The following is a 21057-nucleotide window of genomic DNA, read 5'->3' as shown; positions in this document are numbered from 1 at the left end:
ATAACGGTCTCAGTTTTAATCGTAGTTTCAGTGTTATCGCTGCTGCTACTACTCCTACTGTAGCTGCTGTTTCTTACTGGAATATGTGTCATGTTAAGCAGCTAAAGCCAACAGATATCTGTCAAAGTAAAATAGGTTTGGAAATGTGAGGATAAGTGCTACGTACAAATGTACCTGTAAGAAGTGATTTCAGTGGTTTCCATCAAGTGCCTTTATTTCCATATACAGAAAAATGTCTGTAGCAGCTAGAGACGGAGCGAGTGGGCATTTGTGATGGCTTCATTTTAGGTAGGACGGTAAATCTTGCTCTGTACGGGATTAAATATTTTATCCGTTCTATTTCATGTTGTGTTAAAAAGAACTGAGGACACGCTTGAAAAAACCTTAAATGCAGCGTGCTATAAAAAGACTGTGCATACTCTGGACTGGATCTTTTGACTGAAAGATTTTGTCTGTGTGTGTGTCATTGGTTAGCTCCAGAAAAGTCAGTTGAAAGCCACTGAAATCACAGCCACAATCTACATTCACTGCTTCGGTCCAACCATTTGTGGAAGCGGTAAAAGCTGTGATTCTGAGTGAGTGACACTCTTAAGTGCCCGGTGACTCGATTCTCATTGTTTTCACTTAAACGTTTTCTCTAGTGTGACTATTTTACTACTGACTTGAAAGACAGCAACTAGAAAGGGTGTGAAATTCACTTCTTCCATATATCCCAGTGCCATGAATATGCATCTCTAACACTCTCATTTTGTTAATCATGCCACTGTTGAATTGTCTCTTGCATTTAAATAGCTCCACCAAATCCCTCAGATTCACTGCTAATCCTGCTTCATCCCTATACTAACGATTTGCGTTAGTAATCAGTAATGTCAGTATCACTACAGCACATTGGTGTTCACGCTAGAATACATTCTGCAAATTGTCTGAACAAGTTAATATCAAGCATTAGATGAAAAGACAGACAGATGTACCCGCTCAGCAAAAGTCAAAGTCAAAAGCCCTGGGTCACAGTTTCAAAGTTCTGGGCTGAACAAAACTCTGCTTTGATATCTTCTCGATACGAATTCTCATAACGACAAAATCAGACCGCAGTAGTGGTTGCTAGAAGCAATAACAACAAACAAAGAAATATAACAATTCAAGAGTTGTTATTCCTGTAAGTCATCTGACAACAGCCTGTACAGAACAGCTGATAATTTTTTCCATGCAGCCATTTTTCTGTCAAACAGTTCTGGAGAGTCATTGAGAGGAACTGCTCCCCTGAGAACTACATACCTGCGGGACTATTTTTCTGTTTGCATTGAGTGTTTGCAAGTACGGTGGCTAGTATTTCCTTTCTCCCTGGGAGGGTACCGACACGAACATACAGTAGGAGATGAAAAAAAAGTCCCTCAAAATGGCCGTCTAACAACTACAGTACGATTGTACATAGTTCTTGTGTTGTTGATACAATAAAAAGGGGGGTTCTTATGGTGCGTTCCAGTTGTACTCGTAGGTCGGGATTTCCGAACTCCGAGTGGGAACTTTCGACTGGAACGACCCAACAACACAACCCCTGAGTTGACATTTAAAAATGGCTGCGGCTGTTGTAAACAGCAAAGAAATAATATCCTGTAATAATCCTTTTATTAACACTATTTGGTATTTGTTGTGAACATAAGTCAGCCTTATACATAGTATTGTTAGATGTATATATATGGAAATTCTGTCAGAGTGTAATAGTAGTTTCAGCCGTGCTATTTCCGACTTTATAGCTAAAATGGGGTTAACTCTGGTGTGACGTCATTCCCGCGCATCATAAGATATTTTAAAATGTTTCTGGGGTCCGAAAGCCATAGTCTATGCCGTAAATGCCTTATTTCAGGCAGGCGTAGCTTGGTAGCTTTCTATGTAAGAAAATAAAATTGTCACTAAGGATGCTGAAGATGTTTCTGTTAAAGGAAGTTCTTGTTTTATAAATAAAACGATTCGATATAAATGTAGTTTCTAATTGAATTTGGCCAAAAAGATTCAACAAAATAGCTATGAGCCTAATATAGCTAATTGTTGGGTCTCTGTAGATGATGAATAAGTCAGAGTCAAGTGTCTTGAGATAACTTTTGTTATGATTTGCCCACAAAGCAATGACAAAAGTGTCTTTCACATCCAAAGCTATATGAAGATATAGCACCCCCCCATAATCCCCCCACACCCCCCCACCCCAGTGTAGCGGCATGCCTGCTCCTGCCTACAGTGATCTGATTGGTCATCAGCAGCCGTCGTATTGCATTGGTCAAACCAGGACATCGGCCTCTGCTCAGCACCTGAGGAATAATAAATCTGCAGCTTCAATCACAGTTCAACAAATTGGAGGTGTGGGAGGTGATTCAGTGGTCTGGAACCGGGCTGGGCTACAGTATGTCGGGGCCACATGCTGTGGTTTTCTCATTCTGGGCAGGGAGCTGACCCGGCTACCTGCACCGTGGCCCCGCAGGTGTCTGGGATGTAGGGTGAGATCCGATGGTTTTTGCACATGAATCACTTCTAATTACTTTTTTGTGATTTTCCACTAGATGAAAATATAAGCATTTCTATTCTGCACTGAAGAGTTAGATTAAATATAGCTCGGCTCTCTGTTGTTGTCTGCTAATAATGTGGTTGTCACAGGTCTTATCATCCACATTAGCTGCAGTGTTTGTTTTGTCAAGAGCCTGAAGGCTTGTGAAACCTTAAAGACTGTCATCAAGCTCCTGTCATCCCCCAGCACCTGACTTCAGACTACTATTTGCGCTACAGCTTCTTTTCTTAGTCACGTTGTTCCCTCGGACTCTTCCACCATATTTACACTATATTGGTTGACTAATGCTCTTCCCGCCCTCTGGGTAATTAACCACGTGTATGTGAAGCCTGACTTTGCTGGGGAAGAAAGGAAAATCAAAGTGAAACACACAGTGGGCTGTTATTGAAGTTATCAGTTGTCCTTGGAACTTTACACTAAAGGTATTTTGATTATATAATCAGCATTTTCTGCCACACACCAACAAACATCAGTATGCATCATTAGCATCAAAGCCCTAAATAGATGTAGCCGTTTGAAATGATACCACAATAATTCAGACTCAATTGCATTGTGATCCATATTTAGAGAGCCAGGCAGTAAAAAAAAGGATGCAGCAGCAGCTCTCTGAAGCGTTTTTTAGCTATTGTTTTGCCCATAGTTTAACTGACTTCGTGTTTTAATGCTTTTAATAATACAGTTTTATTAAATAATGGATTTTGATTGTGGCCAGTCGCCTCTTAATGGTTTGTCATCAAGCTGCTATCCTTAAGTGGCACTCAGAGGGATTCACACTGTATCGTGGCAGTACAGTAGGCATGTGTTTGTGTGTGTGTGTGCGCTAAATATAAATGTCCATTAGCATCTGGACTTTTAGCATGGATAGATTTGGCTGATGGGTGATTAACTCTCAATGATGCTTGTAAGGCCATCTGCCATTGTCTGCCAGTGACAGTTCTGCAGTCATTCAGTCTAAAGGCCACACATATGTTACACCCACACAGATAGTTTCACTTGGCTGAATAGACCTTTTCTCAGGACTGTGTTGGGCTCTACGCACCGCTTTTGATTGACACCTCCCTCGCTCTCCTGCGAGCTTTCTTACATCTGCTGGGGTGGTAAAATTGACATAATTATCCTTGACGGTACATGCAGTCCGGGGACTTTATGTAATTCCCTGAACAGCTTATTTGCAGTAGCTAGTTTTACAAAAACATAATGTTGCCCAGATGATGTTTTATCATAACACAAAACTGAACATACGTACGTGCCAAAAAATATCCCAAATGTCCACTTTTAATGTCTTTTTGTTTTGTTCCCTTACAATAGGCCCATTTTCACTTGCCGTAGTAGGAAAAGCCCAGGCATTACTAATCAGCTACGTTCAATTCAAGTGTCCGACTGAGGCATGCCAGTGTGACATTAAGCCCAATGCCAGGACACTCAAACTGAAGCAGCTAAATAGAAATCAGCCATCATTCATTTATTTACACCTGTGCTTTTCCTACTGTGACATATTCAAATATCTCCTGAAATAAGGCCCGCCTAACCCTATTTTGGGTTTTATCTAGGCAACTCAAGGCACTGGGTTAAGGCTTACTGCGTACACACATTAGTTCACACACACTGGCAGAGGCACCTTTATACAAATATCACAAATATACAAGTATTTGGAAAGCAACTTAGTAGCAAAACATATTTTGTAGGAGATAGAGTTGCTGTTATAATGAGAACTATTATTAAACAACCCCTGTTTTGGGGAACACAACATTGTGAATTAAAACAAAACTACTTGGTTTGGGTTGAAATAAGTTTGTTATGCCCAAAGGAAACGGTTCTCTTGAACGGCTCTTTGGTGTGAATGAAGGGAACCGAGTCATTCTTGAGAGGATGCACAGACAGCTGACTGACTGAAAACACTTCAAACACGCTTTTATTGACACTTTTGTCATGCCTGACAGACAGACACTCGTGCACAATGCTTGATCGTTTTTTCTTAGACAAATAAAGACCCCACAACTCAAAATAGGTATTTAAAAAAAGAACGGATCTTGGAAAGGAACAGAGCCATGGGATCTGGCTCCCATCAAAGAGCTGTAATTCCCATCACTACATCCTTCGAACCCAACCTCCTCCCACCTGGACTTTGATTAGAAAATAATTTGTGATACCTCAAAGACAAACGCGATCCGGGCCAAAATACGTTGAGAATGCAGTTTTGTTGTATAGGACCTTCAATTTTAGGAAGCGACTTATTAAAAACAGTTGTGCCTGTGTTGTGTTAAGTTGTCAACGCAGAACACCGCTCAGAAGATTTTACATGCAAACTTCAATCCCCTATACCCATGTTTAATTTAGCTGGTCTAATTCACTGTGCAGTTTGAGATAACAAGGTTGAAAGAAAACCATGCGCACGTCACGGAATTCTTAAGGGTAACACCAAAAATAAAAGACACACCTCCAGTGCGGCCTCTAAAAAAAATACACAATGAGACACAGACAGCGCTAATTACATTGTTAATGTGGGTGTTAAAGTGTTGTTAATTTCAAAGCCGAGTCGTGGGCACGGGGTCTAGACAAAGGGACAGATGACTGGTGAAGCCCAAACAAAACACTGCAGCAAGTTTTAATGAGGCGACAGGGGACTGCCAGTCAAACCCATAACAAACACTCACATCCCAGAAGAGACACACAAATATACAAGCACAAGTTTGCTCTAGTGTACACACACGTATACAGGAATAGACGTGTGCATGCAAGTAAACAACGCGTGTGCATCCGCAGGAAAGCACTTCCACATAGCTGACTTCCCGCTGATCTGACTTCTGTCTTCACCAAAACACGCCTGTCTCAGACCTGATTGATGAGTTTAAAGGGTCAAGAGATTAAGCTCAATGCTCACCATGTCAGCCATGTCAATCATCGGCATGGTGAGCTGCATTTACAATGTTACAGCAATATCAGAGATTAGCGCTTTGAAATGCACGGCTAAATACCCATGCATTACGGAGCTGAAATATAGACCGAAAAATCCAAGATTATACTTCAGTGAAATAAAGCCTTTAGGCCTAATCCATATTCAAAGTCTTGTCTCTAGCTTCGGCTGTAGGCCTCTATAACCTAGTTCTGATGGCTGTTATTGGGGAAAGCAGCTTTGTACTGGTCAGTTGTGTGATGAGGGCTTGGACACGGTCTGTTGAGCTGACCTATATTTGGCTGCCTGCCCTGTCTGCACAGTCAAAACCACAGCTTCTCTCTTGTTTTGTTCTATAGGCAAAAATTGGGCCACTGGGCATTCTGCTCTGCTCTCTGATCCGGTTCTCCGATCAACTTTGAGCTCGGATGTACTGTCATGTGAAGTGTTTCGTGCATACAGATTTCTTCAAGAAAAAGTAAAGAAAGAATGTGTTTACAGTACAGAATCAGGACTTCAAGCAACATCAGAGATGAGATATTGGTGGAGCAATGTCTTGACAACTAAGGCCTTGCTCAGATTGCTGTTAGCAATAGCATATCCAGATTGATTTTTACACATTTTTACACTACAGCTTGAGTTAAAGTTGAGTTGTTTGTTAAAAAAACAAAAAGGTTAGTAGTGGCTCAGTGGTTAAAACAGGTGCTTCATATACAGAGGCTAAAAGTCCTCGCTGCAGCATCCTTTACTGCATTTCATCCTCTCTCTCGCTCTCTCTCCATCTCTCTCTCTCTCTCCCTCTCTCTCTCTCTCTCTCTCTCTCTCTCTCTCTCCCCCTCTCCCCTCTGTTCAATCTCGGGCTGTCCTGAGAAATAAAGCCATAAAAGGCCAAAGAAATAACTTAAAAAAAAAAAAAAAAAAAAAGAGTAAAAAGTGAGGGAATCACAGTATTCATCCTCTGGGTATCATGAATATATGTATAAAAATGTCATGGCAATACATCCCGCTGTTGCTGAGATATTTCAGTTTGGACTGAAGTGGTGGACCAGCTGACCGAGGAGCACATTTCCATACCTAGAGCTGAAAATAACTATCTTACCGGACCAGAGTTTTTAAGAGTCAAGGGCTTTTTTTTGGTATTCCATCCGAGTCAGAATTTTTTACACCAAGAAATGCTTTTTCAAAGAAATGCACTGGGTAGATGCATTTTTAAAATGTCTCCGACATGAAGCCAAGCAGCTCTGAATTCTGAGTTAGCTACCCAGGTTATCCCACTACTGAGGTCTAATCTCAGTGAAAGGTTGTATTCCTGCTCCAGAGCGCTGCCTTCCAGGATTGTTTTATAGCAGAAAAACAGCAGTCTACACCGAGGAAAGAAATACACAAACTGAAAAGTGGTGATGCAAACATAATCCCACGGAGGAAGGAGGTATAAGTAGGCAGGGGGGGAGCACCTGCCACAGCATGATAGTGCTCTGCAGTTGTGACCGCACAGCCGGAGAGTAAAGAAAAAAAGAAAAGGGGGGACGGCATGAAGACTGCGAAGCATGTAGTGGTGTCACAAGGCCAGATAAGCAGCCGAGTGTTTATGAGGGCTCAGGTGCACTGCAGCGTTGCAGTTTCAAATCCAAAACCGCAACCTTTCGGGCCTTCCTCCTCCTGTCACCCTCCGCTGCGTGGTGCCTAATAAAGCAGAAATGTGCTGAAAAAGGAGAGGAGACACTGAAATAGGTCAAGTGAAGAGAAGTGGGCAGGGAGAGAGGGAAAAGGGGGGAGAAAGTTTAGCAGCATAAAGGCAGCGGGGGGTGGGCGATGTTGTGTTATGGGTACAGGCATGAGGAGGAGAGGAGGAGAAAAGGATGTAGTATAAGGAAGTAGAAAGGGTGGTGATAAAAAATTAAAGTTGAGAAACAGGGATGTGGGATAGATAGGCTGAGAGGAGGAAGACTCTCCAAAATGGAAGACAAGTAAAGCCAGGTCAGCCATATTAGTGACCGGAGATTGTTGCCTAGCAGCATGCAAGAATAGTCTTTTTTCTCTCTTCTCCTCACCCTCCTCTTGTATCTCTCTTTTCTCCTCCCCTCACCTCCTCCTCTCCCCTCTGTTCTTCCCATTCTCTTTCAACTCCTCTTTTCATTTCATCTTTCCATCTCCACTCTCCTTTCCCGCACGTATCCCTCCACCCTGCTCACAGTCTCCACTTTCACAGGCCGGTGCTGCCTCATACCGACAGACAGCCTTTGTGTGTGTGTGTGTGTGTGTGTGTGTCTGTGTGTGTGTCAGATTCCTCATGACAAGCCTTTCATCCGTGTGTAAAGCTGGCTGATGCAGCTGTTACACCAGCTCCGTGCTGCATCAGGATTACATGGCACATGTGAAGTCTGTATCCTCCAACGCTTGGTCAAATACAGGATGACACACGGCATCCATTACGCGAGGGAGTGTGTGGTTGTGTGTGTTTGCCAGTCCCTCTAATGCGAGGACTCTAGGATGTTTTTGACGCTATCTTTTGGCTTTTGGGGGAAATTAAGTTGTTCATTACTGCCATAAAATAACATGGCAACTGCTTCAACTATTACTTAATTGTTTATACTACTATTATTGTGACCTGACTGTACGAACACTACTACTAGTACTACTTAAGTGCTTTCAGTCTTTACTTGTAACATCAAGAAGTATGTAATGTTCCCTTGCCAGATTCCCATGCCATAATGCATACAATCTGTGTCTACGTGGTCCACGCATGCTTAAAAAGATGTCATATTTAATTATGTGATGTAAAAAAAGACTGTAATTGTGGAGGGTATATAGTTGAAGTCTTAACAGACTACAGAGCTTATTGTCTTCAATTAACAAACAATGCAAAGTTGTCATTGGACATCTGCCCTGAATGGATAAGGATGGTGATATACAAACAATTCCCCCGAAACGACCAAAACCAACAATGACTGTATCCTACTTTACTAACCAGTATTGTGAATACATCCAAAGCCTGATATACCATAGAGCTCCATTGTTGCCCAAACACTATTAACATGGGTGACATGTTCCCTCATTGCTGTGAACACACACTGTGCTTTATTTTGACTAGAACCCTCTAAGTAGGTTGTAGTCTATGCATTGAAAAATATTAATATATTACCAACCTTATCTTTTAAATTTTGGGTTGTCTGCCAGAAGATGTCATCATTGACTATTTTACTATTGCAAAGATAGTACTACAACGATTGTGATTAATGCTATTTCTACTAGGAGTGGTTCTATTAAAAGCAGCATTACTGAAACAAGAGCACATTTGTGTGTCTCTGAGTACCGCGACCTGCTGTGTGGGTCGTACTTTAGGCACATACTGTCACTTTATGTGGCCCTCGCTACTGTAACACCCTTGCCTCAAATGTGCGCCAGATGTGTACCTTTTTAGTACAATTCAATATGTACGCCTCCTTTAATGGGAAATGGAAATATCTTTGTTGTTACAAATCTTCTGAGTACCACTAACACTTTTTTAAAGTACTATACACCTAAAAATCACACTACCATTGATACTACCCTGTTACTACTGAAGGTGAAATTATACCTGCTTCCAGTTCCAGTTCGGTCTGTGTGATGTACATGTCGTTATCTGCCTATGTCTTCGAAGGTCTTTTAAGTATTTCAAGTGTAGCAGCTTTAATATAAACTCTGCTGCTTCTACTACTGCTACCACTTTTATTGCTAGACTGCCACTGGATCTGTGGCTCTTATCTCTGTGGAGTCTGCACACTTTCTTCTCACTGGCCTAGATTTCCTGTTCCAGAGATGTACTATTGCACCTGCCCCGTCACTGCCCTTTGCCAAATTGCATGCTGGGATAATCTCCAGCTCCTCATCACCCTGAACATGAATAAGTGAAAGAGGAAATGAAAAAAAAAAAAAAGGTTAAATAATCATCAGACTGTATATAGATGGACAACCCCCGCCAGTCTGCACAGTAGTAATCGAGGTTGTAGCCGCTGTAGTGAGGTACCGCCCACACACACACCTAAACCTACCATACCACCACCTAACCTCAAATAACAGAAACCATCATTGTGAAAATAATGATTATCCCATCCACAAACATGGAGGGGGCGGGATATGTGACCAATTTTGTAGCCAGCCAGAAGGGGGCGATCAAGATGTTTTAACTTCACTTTTGGGGAGCTCTCATGTCGTCTGTACAGTCTATGATTCTAACACGTGAATCAATGCTGGTCAAAATGTTGCAACGAAATCAAATGTACATGCAATCGAAATGATTTACAGCGATTGTAATGCACATGGACAACACTGGCTAGCTGGTATCCAGATTTTACCAGAAGTCTAACAATAGGCTGGTTAATGTAGCTGTAACCTCACTATATCTATAATAGAGAATTTGTGCATGGAAATGTTTGTCTGTCTTCACCTCTGCCTTCAAGCTATTGTCCATATATCTGTGTACGGATGTGCCTCAGTATCAGTGTGTAGGTGTGACAGTCACTCAGCCTAAATGCTGGCTGGTTAAAGTGTCTTTAATGAAAATAAAAGAGTTGCACGTTCCCTTGTTTTCTAGGAGGTATGCCAGTGCCTGAGGTGGCGTCTAACACTGCCAGTGCTGCCGCCATGTTGAGCCCCATCCTTAACGCCTCCAATGGAGATGGATCCGAGTCTGAGACCACCTCCGCCATCCTCGCCTCCGTTAAGGAACAGGTTAGAAACTGTTTGTGTATGTGTGTGTATGTGTGTGTATGTGTGTGTGTGTGTGTGTGGGGGGGGGGGGGGGGGGGGGCATGCAACATACACAGAGGGATGTCACGATTAATGATATATGAATAGCAGAAAGTAGTCGAGATAATTCCTCCTGTCCTCTTGGGCTGAGACGGGGCGACAGTAAACAGTAAACACAAATGATGGAATGCCCATCTGAGCTAATGTGTCACAAATATGTCACCACATTTTCATCTGTCAGCAGAAAGCCTTAGGCTGCCGCCGCTCTGTGTGTTTTTGAAGCTGCTCTAATGTGGTGGGAGGCATCATTTCACAACATCTAGTCAAAGTCTGGGCAGCTTTGCTGGATATACAGTAGCGTGCGGGACAAAGCAGCACAAACACAAGACAAACTCCACACCTTGATTTGGTTCTTTAGTAAAACTAACATGAAGCTTTCAAGGTAGACTTTGTGTCCTTTAATTATTAATATAGTAAGATTTATTTATAATGTTTATGAATGTGTCTTGACGTGTCCATCTGCTATAACTTCTCTTTCATTTTTACCGTTAGATGCCTTTCATTACATTACTGTTTGGACTTAAACTGACTTTTCGACTGTAACAATGTTACATCTGCTGTCTCTCTTTTTTCGTCTGTTCTTGAATGTACTTTAGCGAGCAATAGAGAGAGAGCTGCACCCGTTATGCCGTTCAGCTGTGTGCCGTTTTCTGTTTAAGAGATACTTTTCCCATTTCAATCCAGGTCTATGTCATGGCAATGTGGGCATTGTGTTCAGATGAACGGTGTTCTGTCTCGAAGGTAGAACCATTCATCCGGACACAATGCTCAGATTGCCGTGACACAGACCTGGTATTTCTTTAATAGATGTCCCTTCTCAATACATTTCACTGTGCACATAACACTTCTTCCTTGTGTTCTCAGCAACACACCCACCAAGTGTGAAGACGATCAGAGAGATTATTCACTTCCCATTGGCTCTATTAGATGTAGACAAAACTGTGGGTATGGGTATGAAATTGTGTGCCTACATTTCACAAAGAGTCATAATAACATCACTGCTGTATTATGTGTTAGTGTTGGACTCACTAGTTTTGCAGATGATTAAATCTTGTATCCAAAATTGAACAAGATCAAAAGTTAACAGCAATGCTAGAAGCTTATTTTAACAGCAAAGCTCAACAAAATTGTGATATTGGATGACAAGTGGAGAGATGACTTTGCTGATGAGAATTGGGTCATTCGTGTTTGAGGTACCCTGTCCTGAACTGAAAAGGGGACATTTTTCTGCTGGTTGTTGAAAAGTAAGTGGATCATTAGGGTTTAGCATATGAGGACCATTTATGTCAAATTGAATGTTAATCCATCCAGAAGTTGTCCAGATATTTTAATCTGGACCACAATGTTGGACAGATGGACTGTTGGAAACCAAGGCCACCCCCAGAGCCAGAGGCCCAGTGTATTTCAAAACTGCATCCAATCAGTTTACTCTGCTATAGGATAAGTACCAATCGACATACAGCAAATATGAAACAGATTAAATGTGATGTTAGTGTGGGATATCATTATGTATCTAAACACATCAGTCTGGTAACAGGTCTTGGGGGATACTGCTGCATTTGACAAAACAGTCATGAAACTGTGTGAAATCTGATGAATTGCGATAAAGTCTTCTGTCTTTTGAGTCACCGTTGTTTGGGTCTGAAATCTATGTTGTGTGGAGTTACAAAGAGGTGAGTTTACCAGACTTCTGTAGTCCGCTCCTCACCTCTGCTTGAGGCTAGTGTCTTGAGGCAACATCAGCATCTGAATCTCCGACCGTTGGGTTGTATTGTGAGTACCGTCAGCTCCAGGTTTTGACAAGGGAGAAAAACATGTGGAATAAAAAAAGACAATGTCCCTGGTTCTGCTGCGAGTCTGACAGTGTTACAGGAGTGCAGTGCTAAATCAATGGAACCCAGTTATAGAGAGCTGAATGTTGGCTCTGTCTGGTCTGAGAAGATGTGCATGTCGCAGCTTGTATTTTTGCATGCTGCGTGTAGGTGGAAAGGTGGGCGCACAGTTCGAGTGGATACTTGATACTGGGGACACTGTGTGTGTGTCCTCAAGTACTATAAGATGCACTCTGAAATGCAGATGCCAAAGATAGAAAGGAAAAATGCTGAGAGTAGAAAAAAATAATGGATTCTGCATGTTAGGCTAAAACCTCACTATGAGTTACTATGAAGTTCTCAAGGTCCATTCCTAGTCTAAGTAGGTCATGTGGAGTACACACACACACACACACACACACACACACACACACACACACACACACACACACACACACACACACACACACACACACACACACACAGGTCATAAGACACACACAGATGATCTGGGGCATGGTAATGGCCTTCTGATGAGAATGTGTAAAAAGAGAAAGGCTGGAGAGGAGAAGCCAGGAATGGAAGGAGTGTCAGCGATTTGAAGAGAGTGAAGACTAATGGATCGTTCACTCACTCTCTCTTCCACCTCCCTTCTTCCTGGAGTTGTTATAGTTCATGCTGCCGCACCAGGGAGAAGTTATTATTATTTTTCAAGCCAGTCATTTTTCACTTCCTTCCATTCTTGTTTTTGTAGTGTGTAATTTCTTTGATATGCTTGGGCTTTTGCCAGTGTTTGTATCCAGGAAGCAGGGATGTGAGTTTTCCAGGCAATACACACACACACACACACACACACACACACACACACACACACACACACGCACACACACACTCACACACGCACACACACACACACACACACACACACACACACACACACGCACACAGACACGCGCACACACACGCACGCACGCACACACACGCACACAGACACGCACACATACACGCGCACACACACGCACGCACGCACACACACACACACACAAAAAACACACACACTGTTCATATTGGTTCATAAAGGTCAGGTATGAGAGACTAAGAAAAGGCCTCATGCAAGCTTGGACGCACAGACGTACACATATGGTGGTCTCCAGACACACACACACTTGTGTACTTGCTGCCAGTCAGACTCTTTTGCCTCCGCTGACTCACACAAGAAGATCACTGCTGCTAGTTTTCCCCAGTTTCCTTTAACCCACATGAGATTGATTAGCCATTCGACGTTGTATTTATCACATCTGTCAGCTTTTGTCTTCGTATCGTTCATCATCTCTGCTGTCAACACATCTGCTATTGGGGGAGCTCAGTGTGAAGTCTCAGCTCTGAAAGAGTTTCATTCTGATGTGAAATATGCCTATTTGAAAAATCTGACACATTGTCTCGTTGAATGACAGATAAAGTGAAAGTAGCACAGGGTATTGATTAGCTGTCTTTTTACTCGCAGCCTGGTAACATTTGACAATCCAGTCAGTCCTGAAATATCAAGATGTTGCAAGTTTGTTTAAAAAAAGCACGACCCACAGTAGATCACAACAAAGTCATTTATTTTGTATTGTATAAAAATATTAGTTCAGAAAATCCATATTTCTTTTTTACTGTAGTGCTTCCAGACCTTTTTGGTATTAAATATTTCAAAGAATGCCAGCATAGGTGAATATTGTGGGTTTTGTCTCATGCAATAAGTGCGGTGTTCTTATTTAGAGGCACAAATACAGGAGTGAATAGAAATATGTAGAAATAGCCGCTGCACCTGAGAGAAAACATGCATCTGAAATGTAATGTCTGAGGTAAAATGACAGCAGTAAAGGTAAATATTATTATTCAAATTATTTTAGTAGTATAAGTCAATGCCACATACACTGTTCCAGTGGCAACCATTACACATGCTTAGCATCAGCACGTTAGCATTGTCATTCCGAGGATGTCGCCAAGCTGACATTAGCATTTAGCTCATAGCACCACTGTGTCTAAATATTGCTCAGAGACAGATAAACACATTGTTTGTGTTGGTCTTTTTGATGATGGCAATAAGACAAATATATATAAACTATATAAACTTCAGACTTGTCCTTCAATCAATATTTAATCAATATTTACTGTAGGCAATAACCCAGTCAAAGGAGTTCACATTTTATTATTCTAACTTATGGAGGTTTTTTTTTACATTTATACACAGATATCAGCACGTTCAAATCAGAAGAGCGGCAGATCAGCTCACTGACATATGCAGTCTGAGAGTGCTTTCAACCCTGAGCTGTTTGGTCCATTTGAAACGAACCCTGGAGCGTCTAATCAGATAGTCCGGTTGGTTTGGGGTGGTCACGGTCTTGCATTAGAGTTCGGGTTAAAGTCATAATCTGTGAGATATGAGATACATTGTTTCTTGCAACCTTTATGGCGATAAGATGCAACTGCATCATGTCCTGTCTGCCCTGGTGGTGTCATGTTCTGTCTTGTCTGGATGTATGTCTACGCATGGGATGGCGGGGAACATAATTTTGATTCCTTTGTATGTATAACACATGTGAAGTATTGACACCAAAACTGACTTGACTTGACTTGAGAGCCCTCCATCTTGTCAAGTTCACGGTCACTATGTTTAAGGACTTTTTTTTTCTCTTTTTGCTCTTTTATAAACTTTATTGAAACACATTCACCACTCATTTCGGTCCATCTCCTTTATGTTCAATCCATATATCACACTCAGAAGTTAAAAGTTCATGATTTCCGATGACAAGTGAACGCAGCATAACTGTCAGTGAGTTCAGTCTTCAGACCAACCGCTGGCATCGTCACTAACATGACGGCGTATTAACATTTAGCGAGGGAATGTTTCCACAGACACACACAGTGCTTTCATTAGTGGGTCATATGATGATGAAAATCTTCTTTCTCTCCTTTAATTGTCATTCATTCATTCATCTTCAACCGCTTATCCCGGGGTCGGGGTTGCGGGGGTGCTGGAGCCGATCCCAGCTGACATCGGGCGTGAGGCGGGGTACACCCTGGATAGGACGCCAGTCTATCACAGGGCACATAGAGACGTACAGAGACAGACAACCATTCACAGCTACGGGCAATTTTAGAGTCATCAATGAACCGAACACGTGCATGTCTTTGGACTGTGGGAGGAAACCGGAGTACCCGGAGAAAACCCACGCAGACACGGGGAGAACATGCAAACTCCGCACAGAAAGGCCGAGGTCGGGATGCGAACCTGTAACCTTCTTGCTGTGCTGTGACTGTGAGGCGACAGTGCTAACCACTACACCACCGTGTAGCCCTCCTTTTATTTGTAATTATTATTATTTAAATGACTTACAGTATATATGATTTAACCAATGATAACTGTAAGACCTTGCTCATCGTCTGTGCACGAGCAATCCACACATCATAACCTCTCTCTTTAATCAGGGCGCCCTTCTCCTTCACTCTCTTCTCTCTCTGTTATGTCAGCTGCTCATGTTATTCGCAATCTTCTACACTTTTAGAAAAACCAAAGACCGGCTGAATTTGGTGTTGCTGCAATACTGTGTCCAACAGTTGAGCGACCATTTTAGTTCTGTGACATTTCTTTACAATGCTTGGTGTGCTTGACAAAGTGCAGTCTGAGCGCCAACCCGGCCGAATATAAAATGCAACTTCACCCTCCAATCGCCTTATCTACCGAACTAAAGGTGTGAAAGCAAAGCACCGTCGGTACCCAGCCAAAGTGAGAAATCGAGGTGTTGCACCTCTGACGATAATTTGCAGTGACGAAACTGCACTATCAGTTAAATAATACAAGACTGCAGTCAAGCAAAACTGACACCCAATTACAATTTCCGAGGATAAACCCACAAGGAAGGTAAAAGCTTATCGTGGTCCTCATTAGAGAGAGCAACCGTGTGTTCCTGTTCGGATTATTCCAGAAGGGGAAAGCACATCACTGCTTCGACCTTCTTTTCCATGTTGTTTGCAACAAGAACTTCTGCGGTGTTTTTTACAAGACACAGCAGTTGTTGAAAGGAAGATGTTGTTGCATTCGCCGCCTCATCAGGGAAGAAAACATGACAAATTATTATCATTTTCATATTCTATCACCTTAGATGTGCTTGTTCCTACTGTTCTGCTGTATTAACCGCCGTAACATATGAGTCACATTCACATTACTATAGATATTATTATAGTTACTGGAAGTGTGTCTGTCTCTGTCTTTCGCTGTCAGTCTTATCTCTCTTTTTCCTCCTCCCCAACCGGTGCAGACAGATGTGCGTCCTCCATAGAGCTGGGTCTGTCTGACGTTCCTGTCTGTTATAGGGAAGGTTTTTGTTGCCACCGTACTCTACGGGGGAATTGTTGGGTCTATGTAAATCATAAATAAGTCATAGAGTGTGGTCTTTACCTACTCTGTAAAGTGTCCTGAGATAACTTTTGTTATGATTTGGCACTATAAATTAAATTGAATTGAATTAAATTGAAAATGACAATGCGTTCAACCATGGGAGGATGAAACACTGGTGAAAATAAGGGGAAGAACTGCAGCCAGAAGAGGAGACCAATGGAAAAAAACACCAAGAAAAGACTCTTATCACAGAGGCTTTCTAATAGTTAATAAATCTGAATGTGCAGCCTGATAATTAATGTGAATCATGATGCTCTGAGAAGCTGCTCACTCTAATTGGCAGTGCAGCCGGAAACTGCTTCTCTCAGGTCTGACCTACAACTCGCATGGATCCAGACTGAACACAGTTTATATTGAGGCATTTTGAATTTATACCTTTGTTTTCCCCGTAAGCCTAATTAAATATGTCTCAGTTCCTCTCTTCACCTACCAACACATCATTTCATGTGCTGCCGCAGTGTTACCTGTGTCATTATTTTTAATGAATGACTTTTTATTTACATATTGCTGCGCACACGCTATACTTAAACACTCATTCCATGTATGATTGGTGTTTTAATATGTGAGATGATAAAAAGCACATTATTAAAAGCTTTTTGAAAAGAATCGGCCTAATGGTAATTACACTCACTCCTGGTTGATTCATTAGGTACTTTTATTGGTGTTTTCTTACAGCATCCCTGCGATAATAAAAGGATGCTATCAGCCTTTCCTCCGCCTCACCGCTGCGCTCTTCGCTTGTTTATTAAGGATTAATTAAGATTTGTTTAGCATCGGCTACCTCATTAAATTACCAAATATAGTTCCCTTCAAAGTCCACAACAGAGTGAGATATTCATAAGAAGTGGTTTTTAAAGTGGATATTAAATATTTATTTGGTTTTGAAAGGGGTTATGCAGCAAAAGAAAAAAGAACGACATTTAAGCGATGAGGAGGGATTTTGGGAAGAATTGTGAGTGCTCATGTTTATGTGTCAATATGTATCGATGTATGTTTGTGTGTCCATACTTCATACATGACCATTCACTAAGACCCAGAAAAAAAATCTGACAGCAGAAGGAAGTGTTGCTTTAGTGGAACAGAGCAACTTAGAAAATATAAGTATGGATTAATGCCAAATCCTCAAATATGAATCATTATTCTGCAATTTAAGGTCAGTGACTGGATAGAAAAGGTTTAAAATTGTGTTTTTATTGCTGCTTGGGCAAACGTGTGGATGCCACTGTGTGGGGAAACAATAAAGCTTGATTGACTTTTGCCCTGCTGCAATTTGATTGGCTACTCTCTAAGTACTTTTGTTGTTTACTCATAGTTAGTAGCAGTTATTGATTTTAAAGAGGACAGCAACTGCGGTCACCATGAACGATGTGGATTACGGTTTAATGAATTCCTTTCCCTTTTAGCTCGTGCATCTATGGAATTACTTAAAAAAAAGACACACCCTCTGAGTGTCACTCTTGTCATGTCGGGAAGTCAAAAGCCTGTCAGGCCTGCTGTTCCTCACCAGAGTTGCTAAGCAGTGATTGGGCAATTACTGTTTGGAGAAGTTAAGTTAACCATCACATTTTTTTTTACATTTGAGTGCGTACATATTTGCATTTTACCCATTTCAGAGAGTCACTTTTACGGCTGTTGAGCCTTAGTGCTCCAGACTTGACTTTAAGGGTTCAGCCCTGCGAGTTATATCATGCAGAGAGCTGAGCAGACGTTTGACTCTGCGTAGGAAAAGATCCCATACTTTATATTTGATGAGGATAAGTCTAGTGGTAGATGTTAATTATTTTATTATGGGCAAAAAAAAAAAAAAAGGCCGATGCTGCAGCGTAGCTGAGCCAAGGATTTCAGCCCATACATGAGTGAACACTAGGGCTGGGTATCGTTTAAAACATTACAATACCAGTACCAGTAGCCTTAAAGTGACACTGACACCAATAGAGGACTTCATTTAAAATAATACTTCCGCATTTGTACCAGCTGTGACAGTGACATTGGTTTCATCTTGTCAGTCTTTTGGAGTAAACCACGAGAAGCCAAAAACATTCAGTAGAATATTTCTGCAGAGCTAAACCAGCCGGTCTCTGGTTCCTCTTGGTCTTCTCTCCTCTCTCATATTGTCTAAAGCAAATACTTATTTCACACATTTAAAAAAGATTGCATGTTAATGGCCATCTTTAAATCAAAGCATACAGTACCTTCAAAAGGTTTTGAAAAAAGATGATCTTACGTAAGCTTCAAGCATGAATCCTTTTATTTATTTATTTATTTTTCCTTGACTTGTTTTATTGATCAGGCCCTTATAAAGCAGGATATTGTATTGGGCTTAATGGTTTATTCTACAAATTCACTTGAGCAATATCACACAAGAGGGAGTGATGTTGTAGCCTGCTGAATATCGTCATGGTCGGTCGTAGACTGAAGATAATTTGATTCAATATCCATTCGATTGAGGACATTTCATTTACGAAACCAATTTTGTTTGGACATGAAAGACATTCTCGGATAACTACTGCTGTAAATTGTAAAAGGAACCCTCTTACCTGCTGTATTATTAAAAATATGAATGTGCTTTTTATTTTACATGAACAAACTACAACAATCAACACAATAAGGAGCAACTCCACAGTCAGTGTGTTTACATGAAGTTTAAAAACCCAATTATATTCAGGTTAAGGGCATACTCCAGTTTCTCAAATACCATGTAAACACCATTCCCCGGGTAAAGTTCTCATACCCCGGTCAACAGACCTAGATAACTCCTTCAGTACCCCGATTATTCATGCATGTAAACAGCCTTCCCGTGCTACTATGGGGTTTCTCGTCTGCGCATGCTCCATGGGTTATAACGCCCCCTCCCCGCTATGCAGCAGCTTTTGACCCGTAAATAGAATAAACCAGGAAGCAACGGCGTCAAACGCAACGTAAAGAAAACAACGAAAAAAGAGCGTTACCAGAACCCAAGGGAGGACTTGGCCAAGGCAAGTAACATCACTACCAAGAAGAGCCGTTTCTGTCGTAACTGTCCAAAAGTCGGCCGCTCCGCTTGTGATTTTGACAAAGGTGAACCGAAAAAAAAAAAATGACCCACGACAAAATGTAGCCTAGTTTTGAAGCGATATTTAACCCCCATCCCTTATCTTTTTATGAATCGATATCAGATCATTCAAACGAGGACCAATTTGATCAGACAATCTATTTTTTAAACCCAGCGCTAGAACTTAATTAGTTTAAAAGTAACCTGCCCAACACTGCTCTCCAGGACCTTGTCTGCCTGTCACCAATTCTGCTGAATCACAACATAACCCCTGCACAATAGAAAGGTTTCTCAATACAGAAAATGCCAAGTTTGGACTCATGTCCAAGCTCCTGTGTATGGGAGTATGCAGTACCTTTGTTTACAACTGGGCCAAGACAAGTGCAATGACAAAGATACACTTGTCAACCTTACTCTCATGTATATCATGTACAAAGTTGTATCTCATAATGCTGGTTGTTTTAAGGTGTGGTAAGATAACGCACACATAAGGAGCCAAAACATCAGCGAATCCTCACATTTGAAACCAAATATTTGCCCTTTTAGCTTGGAAAATGACTGTAATGACAAATTGGTTATCAAAAGAGTTAATGGTTTCCACACAGCTCTACATCTGTGGTTTCCTGTTCACTCCAAGTTCACTCAAGAGTGGAGCGAGAACACCTGCGGCCATTTAGGCAGTTCTTGGCTCCGGTTAATGACAGTGACTGATGATTTTCCACAAGAACATGAGTAAATTTACAGAAGAATTTCATACTTAACATTTGCTCTTGAATCCACTCAGTGAACTATTTCCATTGAGGATGCTAAGCCCTAATTGGGCAGAGCTGCTCATTTTTCCTCTTTTCCAAACAGCACCTGCAGATACGAATGTGTTTTTTGGGGATGTCAGTCGGCATCCTGGCGGGCAATAAACTGAGACACAAATAACAAAGCCACAAGGTGTTTCAATGTGATTAAAGCGGTGTCAAGAAAACTCTGGAGAACTCCTACCCTTTAGATGTTTGCATCATATGTCACAGCCCTGGGCCTTTAACAACCTCCGGGTTTTGTATTGCAGTTTAGATAAGTCATTTTACCTTGATTCTGGATGAACTTCTTTTTTATTTTTTTATTTTTACAGAACAGCGAGTTAAAAAAAAGATGCCATGCTCTGAATATTTTACAGTTGCTCATAATTCATGTCTCTAATCCTGTGCTTAAAACCAGTTTTAATGTTGCACAGAGGGGTGGAAACACAGACCGCGGTGAGGAGAGGAATTAAACGGGGCTCTACAGCTGCAGTTATCGGGGAAACAAGACAAATCTGTCTGGTTCGGGATGAACATTTAAGTAGTTTTGGTATCCGGAGAGTGCTAAATCTCCTTGAATCTGTCTTCCCCCTCACTGCTTTTCAGTCAGCTAAAGTTTTCATCTCCTCTATCTCATTTCACTTCTCCCTCCCTGCTCCCCCGGTCTCTAGCTTTCTATCGCTCCCAATCTTCTCGCGCCGGCTTGTTTCCCCTCTGCCTCTGGGACAACTTTGCTACCGAC

The 21057-nt window shown here is 41.6% G+C and overlaps 1 protein-coding gene across 1 annotated transcript in view; it reads left to right on the top strand.

Moving 5' to 3' along the window:
• ctnnd2b (catenin (cadherin-associated protein), delta 2b) overlaps nt 1–21057 on the top strand; it is a 174380-nt gene that overhangs the window by 22729 nt on the left and 130594 nt on the right. Inside the window, exon 2 of the mRNA XM_083928526.1 lies at nt 10024–10160. Within this exon, the coding sequence (XP_083784652.1) occupies nt 10029–10160 (132 nt within the window). The 5' untranslated portion in view covers nt 10024–10028. The remainder of the gene's footprint in view (nt 1–10023; nt 10161–21057) is intronic.

This window comes from Echiichthys vipera, assembly GCF_963691815.1.
Source record: "Echiichthys vipera genome assembly, chromosome: 15".
NCBI lineage: Eukaryota > Metazoa > Chordata > Actinopteri > Perciformes > Trachinidae > Echiichthys > Echiichthys vipera.
Note: the sequence above shows the minus strand (reverse complement) of the source record. Positions and strands in the feature narration are given on the sequence as shown.